Source organism: Tenrec ecaudatus, chromosome 1, assembly GCF_050624435.1.
Source record: "Tenrec ecaudatus isolate mTenEca1 chromosome 1, mTenEca1.hap1, whole genome shotgun sequence".
NCBI lineage: Eukaryota > Metazoa > Chordata > Mammalia > Afrosoricida > Tenrecidae > Tenrec > Tenrec ecaudatus.
The window spans coordinates 91979091-92003545 of NC_134530.1; the positions used below are offsets into that span (position 1 = coordinate 91979091).

The 24455-nt window shown below is 48.9% G+C and overlaps 1 protein-coding gene across 1 annotated transcript in view; it reads left to right on the forward strand.

Moving 5' to 3' along the window:
- The window catches only part of CACHD1 (cache domain containing 1), a 243549-nt gene extending 226169 nt beyond the window's left edge, over positions 1 to 17380 (forward strand). The window contains exons 20-27 of the mRNA XM_075557163.1: positions 1517 to 1677; positions 2078 to 2164; positions 3248 to 3364; positions 4428 to 4579; positions 6135 to 6296; positions 7400 to 7477; positions 8151 to 8252; positions 15621 to 17380. Of these exons, the coding sequence (XP_075413278.1) occupies positions 1517 to 1677; positions 2078 to 2164; positions 3248 to 3364; positions 4428 to 4579; positions 6135 to 6296; positions 7400 to 7477; positions 8151 to 8252; positions 15621 to 15856 (1095 nt within the window). The 3' untranslated portion in view covers positions 15857 to 17380. The remainder of the gene's footprint in view (positions 1 to 1516; positions 1678 to 2077; positions 2165 to 3247; positions 3365 to 4427; positions 4580 to 6134; positions 6297 to 7399; positions 7478 to 8150; positions 8253 to 15620) is intronic.
- Positions 17381 to 24455: the final 7075 nt, after the last annotated feature.

Here is a 24455-nt window from a genome sequence, read left to right on the forward strand (position 1 = left end):
GTACTGGATTGAATTGAAAATCCCTGTTTTAGCCTACGAAAAGCAAAGGCAGTTGTACAGTGGGATAGAAATTGAAGAAATGTGCATTCTTAATGCAAGGATGTGTCAGCCGGGGGTGTACTTACAAGTCTGGTGAGACCGTGTAGCACTCCGCGCAGCGCCTTCCTGGGAGGTGCAGGCTGTTGACACCCTGAGGTGACGTCAGAGGAAGGTGATCGTAGCAGTGCCTGTGGGAACCTCTCTGTCTCTTTCTCCTCGCCATCGATGGGAACTACGGTTTCCACAGCGCTTCAGTAGACAGAGCCAGCATCCTTGGGGTAAAGGTTTCCAAAAAGGCAAATTTTAGTTCAATATGAAATGGAATAGTTTCTTAGCAACCCAGTTATCCAAAATATATATATATAATAGGCACCTTCGTGGGTCTTGGGGGAAATGAGATCATAACTAAAGCCAAACTCGGTGCCATCAAGTCAATTCCGTCTCCTAGAATTGCCCCTGTGTATTTCTGAGACTGTACCTCATTCCAGAGTGGAGAGAGCCTCATCTTTCTCCCTCAGAGCTGCATCTTTCTCCCTCAGAGCTGGCCGGTGGTTTCGAACTGCTGGCCTTGTGGTTAGCAGCACAGTGTATAATCACTACTCCACTCGTCTTGTAGAGGCAGGCACATTTTAAGCAGTAGAAATGTTGGCTCGACCTCTAAGAACTCAAGGATTCACCCCCATGATTCTTAGAGCTCAACTTGGCTACACCACATCTTTCTAATGTGGGGTGGCAGGAAGCTGGCACAGGGTTGAAATTTCCCAGCACTGTAACCCACATGCAGAAATATGATTGTGCGTAACTTTATGAACCTTCAATTTCCCGGTGTGGTAGACAAATTTGGCAAGCCAAGAAGCAAGCTACCACAGCTCCTTCGTATAGAACGATGCAGAGGATACTGGTCAGGTTGGATAGTTTGAACATTCTAGAAGCAGATTCCTGTCTTAAAGATTCTGTTCAAATAATTTTTTTTCTTAAGAAAAGTTATCCAATAGGGTTAGGGTTAGGGTTAGGGTAAAAAAAAAGATTAAAAAAAAAAAAAGAAAGAAAGAAAAGTTATCCAAGAGGAGAAAAGCAGGTGTGTTTTCTGGTGACCTTTGCCTTTGAGTTATTACTTGAAAGTTGCCCTAGGTGGACTCTTGAAGTTATTTTCCTCAATCTATTGTTCAGTGACTTTGAAAGAAGCCAGGTTATTCTTAGGTACAGATATAAAATTTATTTTCTGTAAAACCATTTAGTAAAGAACAAGTCATTTACATGCAACTGTTTACGGGGGATTATCTCTGGGGGGTGTGGGTTTATGTGTCTATTGTCTTTATTATCTCCGTGTCTCACAGTGACTGTGTATTACGTCTGCCATTAGGATTACTTACACATATAGGAGTATATTCGTTTTTTTTAAACGATTTTCAGTGAAAGTAGGGCAGGATCTCGCTTGGTTGCCCATCACTCCTGACGCCTCTGGGTTGCTCCGTAGGGGGATTTGACAAACCTTGTGCATGGCAGCCACTGTTCTAAATACCGACTGGCAAGGATCCCGGAGACCAACGCTTTCGTCGGCATCGTCAATGAAACCTGCGACTCTCTGGCCTTCTGTGCGTGTAGTATGGTGGACCGGCTCTGTCTCAACTGTCATCGGTAAACACCTGATGGGGCTGTATTCTCTGTTTAGCAGCTTGTTTGATATTGTAAGTGCTGCCAGCCATGTTGAAGTGACCCTGAAGAGTACCCAGGAAAGGCTGGGGTGACGCGCACTGGCAGAAAAGAAAGCCCCAGTCACTAAAGCCTTTCGAGCTGCGTCCTTTGCGACATCCTTGTCCTAAGAGCAAAGGATTAAGGGCAGGTGTGTGTGTGTGTGTGTGTGTGTGTGTGTGTGTGTGTGTTTGCACGTGCATGTGCGTGAGAGCCTTTGGTGCGAGCTTCTGTCCTTCTGTGCCCTTCCGCTCACCGGAGGTCCTTTACTTTGTTTCCCTGGTGTGCATACACTAAGCAGTTTGTCACTGACACGCTACAACAAAGACTTTCCTTCTGCTTTCAGAATGGAGCAAAATGAGTGTGAATGTCCTTGTGAGTGCCCACTAGAGGTCAACGAGTGTACCGGCAGCCTCACCAATGCGGAGAACAGGTAAGAAAATAGCATTGGGGGTGGGGAGTTATTTATAGATTTGTTTGGGGATGTGGCATAGGGAGAGGATTCATCCTAATAATGGCAGTGTCTAGTGAGCCACAGTACAAGGTCCCTAGTGCCTTAATATGAAGTCTTTCAGGTTTAAATATAAATACTGTATAAGCAGAAAGCCTATAAATGCTGCTCCCAAAAATTTTTTAATGTGATTTTAAATTGTAAATGTGACTTCTATTACACATAACACATAGGAGACTGTAGCATAGTTACCAAGTGCCTACCACAAGTCAGCTACCGTACACACATTAAGTCCCCTCCTTTTCCGGTTAACATTTCACACCTAATATATAGCCCTCTTTCTATTTCGAGACTGATTAAATGAGTTGTGATACGCCCATTCTAGGGAATTTAACTAAAAAGCAATGAAATATACTTGAGTTGAGGACACCATCCATTCTAACCACTATCGAGTTGATTCCAGCTCAGCGATTCTAGCAAAGGACAGAGCTGCTTCACAGGGTTTCCGAAACTGTGAGTCTTTACAGAAACAGACTGCCATGTTTTCCTCTCACAGAATTGCTGGTGAATTAGAACCACTGATCTTTTTGTTACCAGCTCAACTAGTAACCTGCTATAATGCCACCAGGGCTCCTCTATGTGTGTCCTAACTCCCTAGGAGAAAGGTGAGGCTTCCTATTCCATAAAGAGCTGCAGTCTGGGAAACTCACAGGGGCAGTTCTGCCCTGTCCTAGAGGGTCGCTATGAGTCAGCATCGACTCAATGACAGGGGGTAAGGGCATAGGTTTATTGAAGCATACGCATTCACACTTTGTTATTTGTGGCTTCGTAGATTTAAATTTTAAATGTGATTTCTATTACACGTAACTATGAAGGAATTGGAGCTCAGAGTGGTTTAAGTGATTGGTCTGTGGTCTGATTCCGTGGCAAACAGAGGACTCAATCCCAGTTCTGTCTGATCATTGCCAAGAACCCTTCCACCCACCAAGCAATGCACGCAGGCAGCCCTCCAGCCTGGGCCCTGATGAGTTTGGGTCCTGACCATTGCCCTTGCCGTCTGCACAGAAACCCAAGCTGTGAGGTGCACCAGGAGCCAGTGACATACACCGCCTTTGACCCCGGCCTCCAAGACGGCCTTCACCAGTGTGTCAACAGCAAGTGCAGCCAGAGGGTGCACAGTGGGTAAGCAGGGCCGGGTGCTGATTTTGGGTCAGCATGACGGCTGCTGTGGTGACCAGTGTTCAGCAGCCTCTCGGAACTTTCCCGACTACTACACATCTGTCCCATTGATATCTTCCAAAGGTACTCCAGCTTTTTGGGCCTGACACTGATTTCCACAAGCCTTTCATCCATGAAGCTTAAGGTGGCGAAGGCCGTCTGAGTCCTCTGTTTGAGATCATGGCAGCTATTTGCTGTTTGTCACAGTGGTTCGTAGGCGCCTCTGTGTGTGAGAAATTTACTCATGAGTTTCAAGAAGTGAGAGGGGACATGGTATCAAGCAAGGCCGAGGGGACAGGAAAACAGTCTGGTGGACCAGCTGTCTGTGTGATATGTGCAAGGTCACCAAGCTTACTTTCTAAGAAAGCAGATCAGCTGTGAACTCCTTTTCAGAACTAAGGACTGCCTGTCCCCTGCCTCTCTTCTCCAGGGAGCGTGAGACTCGCCATTTGGGGACTTGTGGCTGTGGTAGGCTAGCATGGGGGGTGGGATAATTAATGTATTGTAGCTGCAGTTGTTGGGATAAGAAGTGGATAGAGGGGACAGCTCATTCTCCTTTGGAGTGTGCTTTAGCAGAGGGGACAGTTTGGCACCAGATTATCTGGGATGTTATGCAATCCCCCAAAGTTCACTAAATTTGAGAAGAGATTTGCCGTGGACTCGGTTACTGGAAGCTTTCAGAAATGGCTGTTAATAAAATCTATTTCCCCAACATATCAGGCCTTTGTTCTTTTTCCTCCTCTGGGAGGCTAGTAGACAAACCTTGGAGCCACTAGACTTTTGAGTAATTGTCCCCCGATCTGTGAATGATGTCATCGTTGGGCTCAAAATGAACAGTCTTCTACCCTTCCTCTGCCAGCGGCTGGCTGCTCTCTCGCTGTGGCTCTCTTTCATAAGGACCAAAAAGTATGGTTTCAGGAGTTGACAGTATCAGTAAATGGTGGCGCTCGTGAGAGCAGCCTGGTGCCCCACTCCGGTGTTCCCTGGCCCACATCACTCCCTGGGACCCGTGTCCTCTCTCCTGCAGGGACTGTTTCGGTGTGCTGGATTGTGAATGGTGCATGGTGGACAGCGATGGCAAGACCCACCTGGACAAGGCCTACTGTGCGCCCCAGAAGGAATGCTTCGGGGGGATCGTCGGAGCCAAAAGTCCCTACGTTGATGACGTGGGAGCAATAGGTATGTTTCCTGGGGACCCAGGACGGTGAGGTTCTTGAATACACACCTTCCTGCCTGCCTTCCAGGCCAGCACTCTGACAGTGATCTTCTGCCCCGCAGACCTGCTCCTTTCACCTACAGCTTTCTGCTTCACAAATCAAGGCTCATAATGGGCAAATCCTTGCCTTGGGAGCTGCCGAGTTATTTGGTACATAGAGAGAGAGTGGACAGCCCTCTGTCCCACATTCTGCTGGCCTCAAATTCTTTCCCATAAAGCTTGCTCATCAAGCCCAGTGTCTGCGTGGCCAGATTGCAGAGCCTGGGAGTCCCTGCTGTCGGAGGCGAGGGGCCAGTGAGGCAGGTTGAGTAACCACTGCTGGTAATCGTCCATCACGACACTCTCAGGGCAGATGTCTTGTGACTACAAATCTAAATTCCAGCCTGTCACCAGAAGCCAGAGCGATACACTATAGGGCTGGAGCAGTTAGGAGAGAGGAGGGTCGGGAGGGGAGAGCCTGGGATCAGGCATCAGCACATGCAAAACACCTCCCAGGAGGCCGCACCCCTCAGGTACAAGTTTCTCAGTGCCACTCTAGACTAAAGCTTAAGGAGTCCCTGGGTGGCGCAGATGGTTAAGCCCTTGGCTACGAGGTTGGTGTTTCATCGGTTCAGAGCCGCCCAAAGGCACCTTGGAAGAAGGGTCTGACTCTCTGCTTCTGTGAATGATTTGAGGACCCCACGGAGGGAACACAGTTCCACTCTGTCATACACGCAGTCGCCACGAGTCGGACGAGACTCGTTTGCAACTGTTGTTGGTTGGCTGTTTCATTTTTACACCAAGCTTAGTTGGCAGGTGTGTCCGAATATTCCTAGCTTCGGTGCAATGCTGCTTTTGATCGGCTCGCTGAGTGAGCTCCCCTGCAGAAGAAAGGCTCCTAGGTGAGAAAGGGTGTTGATCTCACATGTCACTGTGAAGCAGCTGGGGACAGAGTTGAGGGACCTTGTTCTAAGAAGCCGCAGCATGCCTACCAGGGGTTTCATATTGGGAGGGTGCACGCACTGTTTCACTTGGAATACATAAACTTGGACGTGTGATCTGATCAGCACACACAGATTGTATACCACCCAGTAATCGCCATCCACCAATCACATGAGTCCTCCAAAGAGGCCCCTGCTGCCCTGCCTTCTGTACTGCGTGGGTCTCTCACTCTCCCAAGGATAGTTGATACCCCGGGGAGCCAGGCTGTAACACAGGGGCTGCTTATTACACAGGTAGGTCCTTGCTGAATGTGCTTTTGCCCTGCTTTCCATCCAGGGTTTTCATTCGAGTCTCCGCGATGATGCGAAGCCCTTTGTGTCCTCATTGTTTGGGGGCCTCCTTGGAGGGGTTTGAAGCTGAAAGCAGCTAGTCCTACTTACTTCCCTTCCCCAAACCTCTGCCTGCTGCCTCTCTCTCTCTCTCTCTCTCTCTCTCTCTCTCTCTCTCTCTCTCTCTCTCTCTCTCTCTTCCCCTTCTCGCCAGTCTCACACTTGGGAATCATGTACAAGGGACATTTGTTTGTTTGTTTCAACAAAGGTGATGAGGTGATCTCATTGAACATGGTCAAAAGTGCCCCCGTGGGTCCTGTGGCTGGAGGTATTATGGGCTGCATCATGGTGCTGGTCCTGGCTGTGTATGCTTACCGCCATCAGATTCATCGTCGGAGCCATCAGCAGATGTCCCCTCTGGCTGCCCAAGGTGAGCTCCAACCCCCCCACCCCCCAGAGGCAGCAGCCTGCCTTGGATTGTGCAGAGGGTTGAGGACCGGTTGCCCAATGGCTAAGGTGCTCCGTCTTCGGCTTCTATGGCGTACACTCAGATACTGCCACCAACCGCTTCCCCCATGTAGCCCATCACACATCCCTCGGCTCGAAAACCCTGTGGGGTCCATTTGGATTGCCTTGGAGAGTTCTCTGGGGCCACCCCAGGGCCGACATTCCAAGTGGGACATTTTGTCACCTGGGCTATCCTGCGGTCCCCAAAAGACAGATGAAAGGAGATGCCCCAGATGACAGTTGTCAAGAATCGGCCCCTATTAAACAGCAGCTGTTAGTGTGCAATGTGAATACACACACGTGTGAATCTCTGCATCTCTCCAAGTGGGCTAAGGAACCATGACTCCCAAGCAAGAGTTGCTTGTTTGTTGATCTATGGGGGGGATCCGCTTGTTGGCAGGGGCCAGGCCGTTTAATACCATGCCCAGCTGCCCCTAAGGGTCCCCCAGCAGTGGGTTGGCCCAGCCTTTGTGGAGATGAGCCGCTTAGCTCCGCCTTTCAGCAGTGATGATGGGGCCATTGTGGAAATGTTTCCCTGTGGCTGCAGTTCTGTAGGTGGCTCGTGGGTAATGCGCCGCGCAGTCACGGGGATGTCGCCCAGCGCGCGCTCTCCTGCGGTAGGCAGGGCGAGCCTGAGACTGATTGCTGTCTGCTGCTACCGCGCACCTGCCCGTAGGAGGAATTTTTGGTCGTAGCTTCGGCGCCGGTCCCTTCTGTGTTGGGTACGTGGGTAGAGTGCTCGAGGTCTGCTGGCCTGCCGACTTCTTTTCTCCTCTCCCTTAGAAATGAGTGTGTGCTTCCAGTGTGTCTCGTAATTATCCGCTTCTTGTTTTCCCTCTTCGTCTTCCGCTCCCTCTGCATTAAAAAAAAAAAAAATGGGGCCCCGTCCACGCTTGTTCAAGATGGGATTCCTTCTTGATGGAATACCGTCACCCCGCGGTCCATCAAACAAGCACTGCGCGGGAACCAGAGCGGGAGCTTTTGTTCAACTGCATACTCACGTTTCTCTCTTTCCACGGTGGGTAGAGATGTCGGTGCGGATGTCCCACCTGGAGAATGACAGAGATGAAAGGGACGACGACAGCCGGGAAGACCGGGGCATCAGTGAGTACCAGCCGCGCGCGCGCACCAGCAGGAATAGGCTTTCTTCTATCCTTTGGGCGCTGATTAAAATGTAAGGCGCTGTGGCGAAGTGGGTTTTCTTTCTGCCCTTTTCCTTTGGGGGCTGCAGGTTTGCTTTGCCTTAGAAAAATCTCAAAAGGTTGGAATGATACTAAAAGGTTTGGGGGGATTAAATGATGTGGCACAAAACAGCTGCTCTCCCCTGCTCTTCTTGCCTCCTGTCCTTATTTTCCAAGGTAATGTTTTAGAAAGGGACGCTTCTGCCGTGAATGGTTTTAACGCTTTATTGTGTGTGTGTGTACGCATGTATACTCATACCCATGTACGTGTGTGAGTATACATATAGACATATATAAACACATGCATATATATGTTGGGAGTGGGGGCGGGAGAGCGTGTTCTTTCTCAGGAGAGGACTCTGAGCGCTGGACTAGCCAGATCTCCCGAGCCCCGTGTGGCTTCTTAAAGCCTGTTGGAGGGACAGCCTCAAGTCCCTCACGCGCACCGCTGCAGTTCAAAAGCTAGCTTGCCTCCCTCTCAGAAAACGTTTTACATGACACATCCTACTTCTCCCCACCATGACTGCGCCTGTGCCGAGCTCGCGGATGGAGAGCCCGGCCTTCGAGGAAGCCTAACTCTCCTTGCCTTCCCGCAGTCAGCAACACCCGCTTCATCGCCGCCGTCATGGAGCGGCACACGCACAGCCCGGAGAGGCGGCGGCGCTACTGGGGCCGATCGGGAACAGAAAGTGATCATGGTAAGGACTGAAGTCTTGCCCTTGGCGGGCCTGCGGAGCCTGGAGGACTCTGTGGGCCAGGGTTCGGATCTCCTCTCTCTCTGTGTTTCTCTCTTTTTCTGATTAAATTATTTTTACATCGTTTTCACAAAACAAACCATCCATCTCTGGCACAATGTTCCCAGAGTCTCTGGGTAGGTATGTGCCTGTCTCAGGCACTCCCGAGAATAAGCCCAGGCCCAGGACCCCCAACACACTCATCGATTGCTTCCTGATTTTCCTTAAGTAAAAATTGAGATTGTCTAAATCGAACCTGCAGTCCACCTCCACTAGATGCACCGTAAACCAGCATCTGCTGAGGTCTTGCTGCCAGTGTTGCTAGTTGGTGTCAAGTGGGGCACAAGGGGCTAGAATGTGTGGAAGGCTAACGTTGTAGAACATGGTGCCTGGAAGATGCTCTGGAAGATGTGACAACTGACATAGCTGGGATTAGGCAAGGCTCTGCCCAGAGCACATGGCTTCTCACTGTCTCCGGGACCTTACCGATCATTGTCACTGCAACCAGCAGATGGCTTTAAGCATCGCTGTTAGTTCCACAAACAGGAGTTGTAGGACTTTTCTTGTGATGATAACTCTTTTTATTGCTCAAGATCACTGTTTACTTCTCTAGAAATCTCCATTTTTTCCCCAAGAGCAGTTTTTTGTTATTTTTCTTTCAAACATAAATAATGCATCTGTGCTTCTTTGACTCAGCTTTCTCCACATCGATCTTGGGGAAGAAAAAAGACATGTCTTCCGACCATGTGCTCCCCGGCCTGTGCTAACAAAGAGTGAATACTGTCTAAGAGCCAGCGTTCAGTTTGCAGTGCAGCCGGCTAGTCAAACTCCCCTTGGGAAGCAAGCGGAGCTAACAGGGAAAACGCTGTTTGATAAGTTGAAGTCTGTTAATGTGGGCTTCGGATGACATTCAGTCCCATTAACTATATCGGAAGAAACTTCAGGCTTCCAGGATGAGTCAAAGAAGGTTGTTAGCATCTTTGACTTTCTGGCTTTTCCCCTGGAAACCTTTGAACTTGCATCAATTTCTTCCACCAGGCAGTTCTGTGCCTCTTCTCCTTTGAATAATAAAACAAGGTTGAGGCTGCTGACGTTCAGTGGAAGCAATCTGTTATTCAGCAGAAACACTAGATACTCCCTCCCTCCCCCTACCTCCCCCAGATAACAGTTGCTTCAGTACCACCTTGGGACTCTGATGGACAATTTGGATGTTTCATTAGCAGCTTCCCATTGTCTTAGTAAAATAGCACGTGAAGCAGCCGCTTAGATGAAAGGAACGGTGTAGTGTCAACTCTGAAATCCAAGGAGTCTGACTAAGGGCTTGCTTTCTTTCATTTTTCACAATAATTGGATCCCACTTATCCCCAAGGGAGGAAAAATAGTTACTGGTGCAGACGGAATGCAACACCAAGAGAAGGGGGAGATACTGACATGCCACGTAATTCCAAATGCACCCCAAATCAGTAGCATTTAATGGCCAGGTGTTGTCTCCCTGAGCCTGTGCAGGGGGTCACTAAGCAGGGCCTCAGGTTCGTGCCCCTAGGACACCTCGATGCTGCTCGGCATGCGCTCAGCTCAGGGTAATCCCACCTAGCTGTTTTGTCAGCACATTTCTTGCTCACCCGTGTGTCTTCTATTTGGTGATTAATTGGGCCGTTGCTTGTTGCTAGACAATGGAGAGAGCTAAAGCCATTTCTGTGAGACAGCATGGTGTCGGAAGAGCTAGAGATCAGGGCCTGCAGAATCTGCTTTGGGTCACCTCTCCTGGTTGTTGCAAGCTTTGCGGCCGTGGTGAAGCTCCTTTGGCACTCAGCTTTCTAGTCATTGAAAGGGGGGGGGGGTGAAATTTAACTTCAATGCTGTGTTAGTCTGGGTTGACTAGAGAAACAAATACAATCATATATGTGTAAGAGAGAGCTTTATATCAAAGAGCAATTGTATGTTGAGTAACATCACAGTGCAGTCCAGATCAAGTCCGTAAGTCCGATATTAGCCCATATGTCCAGCACTAGTCCATAAATCCCTCTTTGGTCTCACGCAGCCATGCAGTACTGCCAAGTGCAGGAAGATCGCAGGCCAGTGGATGGAACGTCTTGCAGATCCAGTGGTTGTAGAAGGATCTCAAGGCCAGCCTGAGTCTCCACGTGGCTCCTCCAGCTCCAGGGCCCTGGCTCCATTGGTGTGTCTCATGTGGCTTGTCGACAGGAATGTCTCACAGAGAGTGTGTGTGTGCCCCTCTTCCAGCAAGCTATTTATCTCCATAGTGCCTCCAAATGAGGTTATCAAGCTGCAACCTGATGGACAGGCTAAGCTCCATCCCTTTACCCTTAAATAGTCTCTAATTGACACCAGATTATGTAACCGCCACAAACACTGATGCTCACTGTAGCATTATTTACACTGATGTGTTGGTGGAATCAACACAAGGCATCTTTACATGCAGTGCAGTGTTAGGCAGCCATAAAGGGAAGGCTTCTGGTAGCTCCTGAAAGACGTGTGAGATTTTGAAAGCATTAGGCTGAAATGAGCTTAGCCAGCCACAAAAGGACAGATAAAGTTAGGATCTCCTGTGAGATACCTAGAGTCAATAACTCTAGAGAGAAGAAGTCATCCCTGGGTAGTGAAAACATTTGGTACGTGCAGCTGCTCACCAAGAGAGGGCTGGGTTGTTCTAGTCCACCCAGAGGTACCGCAGAGAAAAGACCTGGTGACCTACTTCCACAAATTAACCACTAAGACCAGATGGCCATGGTCCTATTCTGATATACATGGGTTGCCATGAGTCAGAATGGACTCAACAGCTCCTGGTTCATAGAGACACAGTTAGCTGAGCAGTTCACGCGAGGGTCTGCAAAGCCGGGAGTGGGGAGTTGTGATTTAATGGATGCAGAGTTTTTCCCTGTGGCGATGAAAATGTTTTACATGTCGTAGTGATTGCTGCTTTCTACCCCGTGGTGACTGTGATGAATGCCATTGGATGCACACTTGAAAGTGGTTTAAAAATGAGAAATCCTTGCACATAATGAAAATACCATATATACTCGAGTATAAGCCAACCCTAATATCAGCCAAGGCACTCAGTTTTCCCACAAAAACTGCTGAAAAACTCGGCTTATACACGAGTATATATGGTAGTAGTTCTGTTTCACCGCGTGGTGAGGATTGAATGAAAAGACACAGGACTGATGTGGAACGCAGTCAGGTAGGGGAGGCCTCCTCACATCCAAACCTATTCTTAAAAAAATGCTGATGATGACGGGCAATCCAGGAGGAGGAATCGGTAAATGAAGGCATGTATTTGTCCAGTGGTAAATCTGGAATCACTCCTTCCTTAAAGGAGTAGAGCAAACAGTCGTTTTATCTGTGAGTCAGTCAGGAGGCTCACCTAGGTGCAGGTACCCACACTGGTCAGGTCTTTGCTAGGAACCCTGGTGGCATAGGGGTTATGCGTTCAGCTACGATCCATAAGGCCAGCAGTTTGAATGCACCAGCTGCTCCATGGGAGAAAGAAGAGACTTTCTACACCTGTAAAGAGTCAGAAACCCACAGCAGGCTGTTCTTCCCTGTCCTATAGGGCCCCTAGGAGTCAATCGACTCCATGGCAGCAAGTTTTTGGGAGGCCTTTGCTACGCCGTGGACACATTTCCCAGAAAGCCCTTGGGTCCAATGTACACAAGGAAAATCAGAGTGTGGAACAGATCGAGCCACTAGACTTCCATGGCATCTGATGCTCTTAGGATTGAAACTGACCAAGTGGTACCGAGCTAAACTTGGAAACAAGCGACTACATCGTTCATTTGGAACCAGTTTACAGGACCAACCAGGGTCTTGCATGTCAGCGGAATGTACTGCTCCTTGTCGACCCTCTGAAACGCCACTCTAATAATCTCATTAGAGACATTACCAAATATGTGAAGCAACATTTCTTTGTCTTTGGAAAGGTGAATCCACCCTCCAGCCCACTAATTCTTGTGAGGGTCATGTGAATTAACAACAGCGTGGCCAGTGTAGAGCTCAGGCTTGGCCGTCCCATTTCCACACTGGCCGGAATTTTCAGCCCAGGAGGAAGCTGGAAGCCAATGCATGTGCTCAGGCCTGGGATGGCTTAGCAGTGAGCAAATTCCACAAGACTCAAAAGCCATTTTTAGAGGGATAGGTTTTCTTCTGCAGTTACTCTCTGTGACCACAAGATGGGGATGAGTCCCTGGAGCGGGAATCTTAACATCCCTTTGAACCCTTCTCTTTTAGATAGATTCCTCACCTCCACCTTGACGCCCCTCTCTTGGTTGAACATGGTCTTTGTGGAAGCATACCTTTGCACATGTTTTTCCTTTGGAAGCGGTTTTAATTGGGTGTATGTTTTAAACACGCTTCCACCTCCATAAAAGTGGGACCGTAGATGACTTGTTTAAGTTTTTCTGTTTTTCAGAGTTTTACTTGTACAGAGTTTTTACCATCCCCAGAATACACCAGGTCCTTTCAGGCTAGCACACGGTTGCCTGCTGACTGTCCCTGCCCGTCCTTGAGTGGGGCAAGCCAGTAAGATACTTGATGGCTACAGCCCTAAAAGCTGGGAGGGTCGAGCACCCCCGTGTATCTCAGGAGAAAATCTCAGAAATCTACTTCCAAAAATGCTGCGCCCCCCCCCCCCCCAGAAACTCTGTGGAGCACATGTGTCCTGTGACACATGGGTTCTCCATGAGTCAGAATTGGCATGTGATGGCGGTTCATTGGACAAGGCATTACCTATCACACGTGCCCACCGCTGTCTTTACTGAATGGCCGCCTGCCTTCCCATCAGGTGCCTTGTCTTCTGGATGCGTTCCCTGGCTCCGGTGTCCCTGCCTTGTAGATTCCTGTTTGAGAGTGTGTGCATTCCCCTGTCTTGGCTGTGGGCTTTGGGAGAGACCTCCTCTTACTCCTTCTACTGCTGGCGCCCTTAGCCCAGCTCCTGGCACAAGGAGAAGGCACGCATTGCCCCAGGGAGACCTGCCCGGGCTGTGCTCGATGCTCTGGGGCGGCCTTCCTGAGTTTCAGGCTGGACATTTCCCTGTAGGTGCTCCCCACCTCTCAAAATCACTGTCTGTGAAAACAAGATGCAGTTTCCTCCCTGAGACTTGGGGTCTCAGAGTCTCCCTGTGGTCATCCTGACTCGAAGATGATGTATGTAGTCTCCTGTCACCGACGTGTTTGCTCTGTGTCCACCGCTGAGTACTTTCGGTTGATCAGTTCCTCTGTTTTTCTTCTCTCGTCTGGGTTGTTGTAAGAAGCTTCAACTGCGCCCTCTCATTTTCTTCCTTTTATCCTCCAAAGCGCCACCCAAACTATCTTTTTAAAACAAAATATGGTCGATGATGTGTGTGTTTGTCTGCTCAAAACCATGTAAGGTGTTTCTCATTTTCTACTCTCTTGCATGCCCTTGATCATCTGATGTCAAATCACCTTTCCGTCTTCCACTGCTTTCAGCTGCCTGCACTCATCCTAGCCAGGTGCTACAGGAGTGGCCTTGCATTTCCATGGCTCTGAGGCTGTTTTTCCTCTTCCCTTGTCTGTGTGGGCTTAGCAAACTCCTCTTCATCCATTGAAGCCCAACTGAAATCTGAAACGTTCCCGTGCCACCCAGCAAGAATGAACTATTCCCTCTTCTGAATTCGGTTAGAGCCCGATTTCAGACTTACAGGGGTGTTGGTGATCCGTGATGGAATGCTCACCCTCCAGGTGGGAGACCCAGGTGTGGTTCCCAGCCAGGGAACAGCAGCATAGAAACACCCACTCATCAGAGGAGACGGCTTCTGTGATGCTGAGGAGTTTCAGCGAAAACTCGAGACTAAGCTAGACTAGGAAGGAAGGCTTGGTGATTGAGCCAGTGAGAGCACTGTGGATCGCGGCCGTCCACTCCCCTTGCGCACGAGATCTCATGCGTCTGGGTGGCTAACATTACCATATACTGTGCTTGGCATGAAAGGAAGCCTGGCTTCGGGAACAGGAACCCTTAAGGACCGGAGACTCCTCTTTATTCATTCTCATGGTCTTCTCTTCCTCCAGCCCCGTATGGTCTTCCATGAATGCATCATTGAGCTGAGCTTCCCCTGCCCTTGTTGTCTTTCCCCAGCACTGGGTTTGAGGTCCTTGTGCAGAAACTGTTTTATGGGGTGTCTTGGATATCGTAGGTACCCCGTAAACCTTTGTCAAGTCAGCTGTTAAATAATCCCACTCTCCGAGAACTCTCACTGAAGACAGAATCGCCTTGCTCCTTCTCGCACGGAGTGTGCATTTTCAACCGGCAACAGCTCCTGCGTAGTCGTGTGCAAGCACATCAATTTTGCAGCCACAACGTGACGAGCACTACCCACGAGTGAGTGCCGATTGATGCTAACTGTGGATGCAGTGGAAATATTAATGAGCTGTCACTTCTCCAGAATGTTAAAGGGGGGTTTCTGCAATATTTAAAAACATGCCAAGGTTCTTGAGCTGGGATCCTTTGATCCACAAGAGCATTTTCTTTGGAAACACGTATTACTTGGAATAATAAAATAGGTTCATCTTGCCATTCAGAGGGCCGGCTTCTATGCAGAGAATAGTTGGTTCCTCCTTTGGTTTCTAGGAGGGTCAGAGGTGCGTGTGGTCGGGGGCTGGGCACGTGTAGGTGATGACTTATTAGGGACTGGAACTTGGGGCAAGCTCTTTAGTCTCTCTGGTGACCCTTGTCCTCATCCATCCATAAATTGGACCCAGAAGCAGGGGCCTCCCTGATGTGCAGCAAACCCATGAGGTGATGCGCCTGCGCTGGTGCAGGGCGTTGCTGCGCTCTTCTTGCTGTGTCCCATCCTGGCCGTGGAGCGATTTTGTTTCCCTGGATTGGGGCTGCAGGGTCGGGGATGGGGGAGGGAAGAGGAGGGCTGCGGTTTATTATTTTTCTTATCCATATGTTCGTAGTTAGCTACGATCAGCGGTTCTCAACCTGTGGGTCGCGACCCCTTTGGGTGTTGAATGACCCTTTCACAGGGGTCTCCTGATACCTAACCATAGCAAAATTAATTATGAAGTAGCAACAAAAATAATTTTATGGTTTGGGGATCACCACCACATGAGGAACTGTATTAAAGGGTCGCGGCATGAGGAAGGTTGAGAACCACTGTCTAACATGATGGTGTGATTTTTTTTTTTTTTAAGAAGAAACGTGTACCTGACAATCCCATGACAAGCCAGTCACGTTTGGTCTGCTGTCTCCAGCACGGTTGGCCCCTCGCATGGTCTGTAGAGTGTAAGCGAAAACTCCCTCCTCCTCCTCCTCCCCCGGGAGTGCTCAGCCCGTGTTTTGTCTCCATCTAGGCTACAGTACCATGAGCCCGCAGGAAGACAGCGAGAACCCCCCCAGCAACAACGACCCCCTAACAGCAGGGGTGGACGTGGCCCACGACGAGGACCTGGATCTGGACGCCCCGCCTCAGACTGCTGCCCTCCTGAGTCACAAGTTCCACCACTACCGCTTACACCACCCCACCCTTCACCACAGCCACCACTTACAGGCGGCCGTGACCGTGCACTCGGTGGATGCGGAGTGCTAGTGCTGCCCTCGCGCAGCCGCAGACGGACCGAGAAGACGGGGCCCGGGATGGACTGGGCTCCAGAGAGGGAGCTGGCTGAACCCCGCGCAGGGCCCGTGGTCTGCGCGCTTGGTCCAGAGTGGTTTCACTCGTTTCCTGCCTGTTCGCTGGTCTTCAGCACGGAGCGAACCAATAGCAGACACCACCCTTGCGAAAGACAGGGGAGGCTGGTTCCGAGACAGCGGGAAGGGGCCTGATTAATGAACTTGCCGTGGCACGAGGGGAATGGACAAGGGACAGGCCTCCAAACGGAGGGACACCAACCCTCTCAATGACACGTCAAGAACCTTCGTGAGCTGAGCCAGAAGAATGTGCGCAGGAGCCAGAGACGCTGCCGGGCTGGCCTTCCCGGGGAGGGTAGGCCCTGGCACAAACCCCGCGCTCCACATTTTACTTGCTTCTTAGCGGGACCTCCATACCCCAGTGGTTCCACGGGACCGGAGCTCTAGATGACGCATCTCAAAATTTCTAAGTAAAGGATTATTTTTCTACTATTTATTGAACTTGCAAATGTTCTCAAACTTTGGGGGGAGACAGGGGGCCTGGCAGAAAGGGAGAGAACCGTGTGAGAAACATCCAGCAATCGTCCCTCGCTGGTTTTGTGTGTGATGAAGTGGTCCTTTGATCAAGCGATCCTATTTTTTTCCTTTTGCCTTCTTTCTTTCTTTGGGTAGACTATCCCACTGCCCCGCTCCACAGAATGGGGCAAGGAAGAAGTCTTCCTCCCTGACTTGTTTCCACCCATTCTCTTTAGAACACCGTTTTGTGGAGGCATGTCCTTGCTGGTCACCATGCAGCATGCTTGCCCTGGGTTCCGCAGAGGCAGGGAGAGGCAGAGGAGGCCAGGACGTGTTCTTTGAAGGGAATTGTGTTTCTCAATACCTCCGTCTGCTCCCACACAATGCCTCCCTTAACTTTCCACGAAACCTGATCCTCAGAGCCTGCCTCATTTCCTTTCCTAGAGTAAGCCAAGGGGGATCCTGGATATAGTCTCCTTATGTTAGAAACATTCTAAGTTGCAAATATGTTCCATTTTTGGCACTGAGAATACTGAACACGTAAAGAAAGACTGTTTTTGTTTGTTTAACATTGTGGCATTGGGGTTCTTGAGTTAAATGATTTCTTGTGAAATCACCGTTGAAAAAGCTGCTGCCGGTTGGCTAAGACGTTCTCCTCCCAGACTGCCGTGATATGGCCACAGGGCTTCCTCTGCCTTCGTGGTGTTCTAATTACAGTGATGTACTTTAGACTCACGCTCTGTGATTCAAGTATGTTATAACGACATTCTTGCACCGTGTATGTGGTAAATCTTCATTTATATGTAGTTGGGGGGGATTTTTTCTCACTGAATAATGTTTTAATGATAGGATGTAAAAATAAATTGGTTCTTCGGCAGTACAGGACGTAAGCGATATGTGTGCTATCAGAGAACCCCTTCAGGCTTTGTATAAAGTTTCAGTCTGGTGGAATAAACTGTATGCGACGGACGGTTTGCACGGCTCTGGTGTTTGTCCACAAGCTCCTCCTTGCTGCGCAGTCTGTCCCCCGGGCACTTGGTCACCGAGCAGGCCAGTGCTGACCCGGAAGGACGGCGACCCTCTGCCAGTGCTACACCCAGCTTCAGCCGTGGCCTGCCCTGCCATCTGGAGCGCACTGAGAGAGTAAAAGCAAGCACTACCGCCGGTGCAGGACCTAGCGTCCCCTTTCTGATCAACTCCTTCAGGTCATTAATAAAAAGCCATGGCCGTTCAGTCACTGCTGGAGAGGCTTGCGTGCGTTTTCCATCTCTTCAGAAAATTGCGTTTTTCTGTGCGATGTGAAGGCAGCCCTGGTGGGGTGGTGGTTGCGCATGGGGCTGTAAACCGAACGTTCAGCAGCTGGAAACCGCCAGCCATTCCACACAAGTCAGGCGGGACTTGCTGCTCCCTTAAAGATTTACAGCCTCGGAAACACAGGGATAGATGCTACTCTATCCTGTAGCATCGCTGTGGTTCAGAGTTGACTCAATGGCAGTGACTTTGGGAGTGGTTTGTGTTGTTAGATGTCATCGAGTCAGTTCCGACCCATAGCGACCTAATGCACAACTAGGGAAAGACTGCTCGTCCTGTGCTCGTCCTGTGCTTGATAGACACTGTGTCCATATATCCCAGTGAGGGCCTTCCTCTGTGTCACTGCCTCCCCATTCCACCAAGCACCATGCCCTTAGCCAGCGGGGCCACCAACGTGGCCAGACAGCAAAGAAGGGCTTGGCTCCCCTCTTCAGAGAAAAAGAACCTCAAGCACAGCTTCGAAGCCCGTTGTTTCTGGAGGACGACAGTTTCCTTCCCTTCCCTTCCCGACTTGAGAACCTCTGTGTTATGAGACTAAACTCAGAAAGAGGTGAGTCTGTTGGGTTTTTTCTCCCCTATGAAAAGCACAAAGCCTAACGCATCGGAAATGAAGCGTTCACCATTTATTCTGACCACAGAACCCGTTCTATGTCTTTGCTGTAAGATTCTCCCTTCTTGTGAACTTCAAGAGAAAGCCATTTGAATGGCTGAATCCCCTGACTGGTGCAAACAGGGTAGAACTGCCTCTGTGAGTTCCCAAGGCTGACTGTTTTTCAGGAGTAGAAAGCCCTATCTTTCTCCCAAGGAGCAGCTGGTGGTTTCAAACTGCTGACCTTGCAGGGAGCAGCACAGCTCAAAACCACGACACCACCAGGCTCCTTATTTGAAAAAAGGTGGTCAGATTCCCTGGGACTGGTTCATTTTGCTTTGCAGAGCGACGAGGGGACGTGAAGAGAACTCCTGGAGGCTCACCTAAGCTCACTTCAACATGGCAGTGGACTGCTTTAAGGCTTCCTTTAAAAAAAAGTGTATCTGGTAGAATAATCACATTCTTAAAACAGCCCAGCTGAGCCCCATTTGTGTCCTTTGTGCTCTGCTTCTGGACGGAGCCGTGCTGCTTTTCCTGGCCAAGATAGACTGCTGTATTCAGAAGGTTTCTTCAAATCTTTCAGCTAAAAAGAACCTTAAGTTGGAGGATCTCCCTATGGCAATGATTTATAACCTTTTATGACCATCTTTTCAGTAAATACATGCTCATTTACGTAGACATGCGAATGGGATATGTGTCCACATTCTGTTGCCTTTGGTCTCTGACTAACCCCTTCTTGAAACTCGTCTAGCTTCTTTGTCCAAAACGACATGGCCTCTTCCTTCTCACATGGCCCCATTCACTATTTTTCCATATTTCACTCACAGTGCACCACCCGCCCCTCCAAAGCAAAAAGGTAACTAAATGCTCCCTAAGGAGGGAAGAGCAATGCTAAGGAATATGGTTTGTTGGGTAGGGTTACTGTTGAGCCTGATTTCACTCCCCATAACCAGGTTCCACCACCCCAACCTCACCGAGAAGATGAGGCTTAAACTTATCCCCCAAAACTCGGTCTTCAGCCCCGTTTTAGTATTTGCTACCCTGCCACCCTGTTCTAAACTGTGTACTTTTCTCTCATTGTTGGGGTGGAGGGTAAAATGAAGAACGGAGAGCGAGGGACCCTCTGGACTGATCCCAGGCCTCTCTTCCCACTGCTGGCAACTACCACATCCGAGGTCTTTGAGTAAACGATGTCATTCACACACATCCACGTGTTCTGTGTTTAGCGGCCCTGCTTGTAATCACGATGCGATTTGGGCTTCTGATCTACTTGTTCTGTTTTGTTGTCATTGACCTGTTTGCTCTGGTGACACGGGTTCAGGGCTCACCGGCCAGTCTGCAGAACAATGTGGCAATCTGCTCCTGAAGCGATTACAGCCTAGGACACTGAAGTCGCCGCCCCAGTGTCTTTCCTACAGGGCCAGTTGACTCAATGTCACAACCATCCACCGGTGGGAGTCTTGCTTTTCAGTGGGGAGATGTCCTATGCAGTCACCAGCCATCTGTCTGGAGAGATGTGTGTGACTGATGCTGCACAAGCTTCAGAGAGCTTCCAGAGTTAAGACTAGGTAGAAAGGCCTGGTGATTCATTTCTCAAAATCCAAAAATCCTACAGACCACAAGCACTTGGTCCGAAGTTGTGCGTCGTGTCAATAAGGACCCAGCAATCATGTTCGTGGACTCTCCCGTTTTCCAGCCATTCAACAAATATTGAGTGACCGCTTCATGGTGCTGGGATCTGCGTGTACAGGAGGAATGACACGTGGTCCCTTCCCTTCCTGGACATAAACAGAGAGGGAAGTGATACTGGAATGAACTCCACACCCTTCATTCCTCTCTTCCCGTGATGAAACAGTGATTGTTATTTCAGGAGCTCATCTCAGCCTTAGTGTTCAATTTATCCTAAAGCCATCGACATCCGGCCCACCCATTTAGCCAGCAGCTCAGATTTAAAGCAGCCAATAAAAAGCATAACTTCTGATGACTGGGAGGAACATGGAACCCAGTCTGTGCACTCTTTCTAAAAGGGAAGGACTTCGGGCACAGGAAAGACATGCTCTCACCCCCTGGCGGAAGACGTCAACCAGTAGCATTTTGGTTGGCTGGCAGCCATCTTGCTTGCACTCAGGTGAACTACCGCAGGATGGCCCAGATGCTGTGAACAGTACCTGGAAAAGTTCGGTTACCTTTTCATTCTATTGTCCCACGAACTTTTTGAAGCCCCCTTCTACAGTGGAGAAAAGAAAAGAATGTAACATCATCAACCAGTGATGGCGTAACCAGCTCTAAATCCCCCGGGTTCTGCGTTTCCACTCGATGTGAAATCAGTTTTGGGGGGTTTTTTAATTCCTTCTTGCAGAACACTTGCGTTTGCTTTGCAACGCGTGTCTGAAACCATCCAGTGCAGGCTTGAAACAAGCACATGTAAAAACGTACCTATGCTGTGAAATAGGGCCATTGGCTGGGAAGGCAAGCAAAGAGTGATGGGAGAAATAGCCCCCCCCCCGGGGGCCTAAAGGCATCAGCTTTAGATTAAAGGGTCACAGGAGACATCTGAGAGCATGATGTTGAAGCCACCAGCTGAAGAATGAGGGCAAACCTGTCGTGAGGGCAATGGGGATAGATGTGTAGTAGCTGCAAGGTAGAAAAGCAACAAACCTGGAACACTGCCCAGCTATGTGGGACATGGAGTATCTGTCATTAAAGACTTAAGAAAACAAGGGCTTGGCACCCCCACTAGACTGGACTGGAAAACGCCTAAAGGCCAACAAACAGCCCTTGAACTAACTACAAGCTTTTCTTTCTTATTGGTGTGTTGTGTTTTATTTTTTTGGTCATTGGCTTGTTGTTTTGTTTTGTTGCTTCATTTTGCTCTGTCTTGGTTTTGTGCATGTTATTATCTCCGCAGGTTTGTCTAAATAAGATAGGCTGGATGAACAATCTGGAGGGGAAAACAAAGGGACCCACAATTCCGGGCGAACATGGGAGAGGGGGAGGTCAGGGAAAGGTAGTGCTGGTAACAAACCCAGGGACAAGGGAACAAGTGATCCAAAATCAGTGGCGAGGAGGGTGTAGGAGGTCTGGTAGGACGTGATCAAGGGTAATGTAACCAAGAGGAATTACTGTAACCCAAATGAAGGCTGGGTGTGATACTGGGACAAGAGGAAAGTAAAAGGAAATAGAGGAAAGAACTAGGAGATAAAGGGCATTTATAGAGGTCTAAATACAGGCATGTCTAAATGTAAATATATATGAGGATGTGGAAGTAGATGTATGTACATATATTTATAGGTTTAGTATTAAGGTAGCAGAAGGACATTGGGCCTTCACTGAAATACTCCCTCAATGCAAGAATACTTGGTTCTGTTAAACTGGCATTTCATGATGCTCACCTTCCTGACACAAACGCTGAAGACAAAGCGGGTGCATAAGTAAATGTGAAGAAAGCTGATGGTTCCCGGGTATCAAAAGATAGAGCATCTTGGGTCTTAATGGCTTGAAGGTAAACAAGCGGCCATCTAGCTCAGAAGCAACAAAGCCCATAATGAAGAAGCACACCAGCCTGCGTGATCACAAGGTGTCAAAAGGATCAGTTATCAGGCATCAAAGAACAAAAAAACATCATTGTATGCTTACCTCCCTGGTACAATCGCTGAAGACAAATGGGTGCATAAGCAAATGTGGCAAAGAAAGCTGATGGTGCCCGGCTATCAAAAGATATAGCATCTGGAGTCTTAAAGGCTTGAAGGTAAACAAGCAGCCATCTAGCTCAGAAGCAACAAAGCCCAAATGGAAGAAGCACACCAGCCTGTGCGATCACAAGGTGTCGAAAGGATCAGGTATCAGGCATCAAAGAACAAAACATATTGTGAATGAGGCGGGGAGTGTTGGATAGAGACCCAAAGCCCATCTGTAGACAACTGTACATCCCCCTACGGAAGGGTCACAGGGAGGAGATTAGCCAGTCAGGGTGCAGGGTAGCAATAATGAAACATACAACTTTCCTTCAGTTCCTAAATGCTTCCCACCACTATCATGATCCCAATTCTACCTTACAAATCTGGCTAGACCAGAGGATGTACACTGGTACAGATAGGAACTGGAAACACAGGGAATCCAGGGTAGATGATCCCTTCAGCACCAGTGGTGACAGTGGTGATACAGGGAGGGTGGAGTGGAAAGGGAACTGATTACAAGGATCTACATATAACCTCCCTGGGGGACGGACAACAGAAAAGTGTGTGAAGGGACACATTGGAGAGTGTAAGATATGACAAAATAATAATTTATAAATTATCAAGGGTTCATGAGGGGAAGGGGAGTGAGGAGGGAGGGGGGAAAATCATATGCTGATGCCAGGGGCTTAGGTGGAGAGCAAATGTTTTGAGAATGATGAGGGCAATGAATGTACAGATGTCCTTTACACAATTGATATATGGATGGATTGTGATAAGAGTTGTATGAGCCCCTAATAAAATGATTGTTTTTAATAGTTAAGGAAACGGGCTTATAAGACAAGAGAAGGGTGAAGTGCATGGAAAGCCAATGGGATTCTTTAAGAAGGGATAGGGTGAGGTTACTTGGTCTATATTTATAGGACAACTCTGGGGAGGAAATAGGGGGAGGAAAAATGGAAATACAGGCAGGAAACTGTTGTAGAAATCTAGGTGAAAAATGTAGGGAGATTGGAGCCAGTGGAAGGGCCTGAGGGCTTGGCCCCCATACCAGCTACGTAGACACCTGCCCCTCCCCCCAGAAGAATTTACTTTAGAGGACAGCACTGAAGCTGCAGCTAGGGGAGAGGGACATGTCTGATCAGAGCACACAGGAGCAAATGAATAGGGAGGAAGAGAGAGTGGAGCACATCCTGGTCCACCAGGCCAGGAGGACAATATCCCCGCTCTGAACAGCCAATGCACAGAGTGGACCATAGGGCTGATCCCACTATGAGACATGATGTTCCTCCCTGACCTGTGACCCTACAGGGGACAACACTGGAGACCGTCGGGATTGGCCCAAACTGACCCCACGACACTGTTGCAAAACACTAAAGGCCTGCAGCAGAGGAATGGGGGAGGGGAGCAGAGCAGGGAGCTCCCGAGGGAGTGCGAAGAATAAACTTTGGGGCCAGAGCGTGGCACCCCATCGGACTTGACTGGAGAACACACCAAGAGGTCAAAAGTCAGACCTTAACCTATTTACAAATTTTTCTTTTTAATTAATTTATATTTTTCTTGGCCATCATTTTTCTTTGTTGTTGTCATCGTTATGTTCTCTTTTGTCACTTTTTCTTGCTATGCCCTGTTTTTGCTGCATATTATTATCTCTGTAGATCTATCTAGATAAGATAGACTGGATGAACAGTCTGGAGAAAACAACAGTATCAATGGTTCCAGGGAGACATGGGAGAGGGGGAGGCGTGGGGAAGGAGGTGGTGCTGACCAACCCAGGAACAAGGGAGCAACAAATGATCCAAAATTAGTGGCAAGGAGGGTGTGAGAGGCCTGGTAGGGATTCAGCAAGGGCAATGTAACCGAGAGGAATTACTGAAACTCAAATGAAGGTTGAACATGATAGTGGGACAAGAGGAAAGTAAAAGGAAATAGAGGAAAGAACTAGGAGGCAAAGGGTATTTATGGAGGTCTAAATATAGACTTGTACATATGTAAATGTATTTATATAGGATAGTGGGGAAATAGATCTATGTGTATATATTATAGGTGTATTATTAAAGCAGCAGATGGACATTGGACCTCCACTCAAGTACTTACTCAATGCAAGAACACTTTATTAAATTGGCATTCCAGGATGCATACTTTCCGACACGATCACTGAAGACAAATGTGTGCATAAGCAAATGTGGTGAAGAAAGTTGATGGTTTCCGGCTATCAAAAGATATAGTGTCTGGGGTCTTAAAGGCTTGGAGGTAAACAGCCATCTAGCTGTGAAACAACAAAGCCCACGTGGAAGAAGCACACCAACCTGTGTGACCATGAGGTGTCGAAGGGACCAGGTATTAGGCACCAAAGAACAAAAAATCATATCATTGTGAATGAGCGGGAATACAGATTGGGGACCCAAAGCCCATCTGTAGGCAACTGGGCATCCTCTTACCGAAGGGTCGTGGGGAGGAGATGAGCC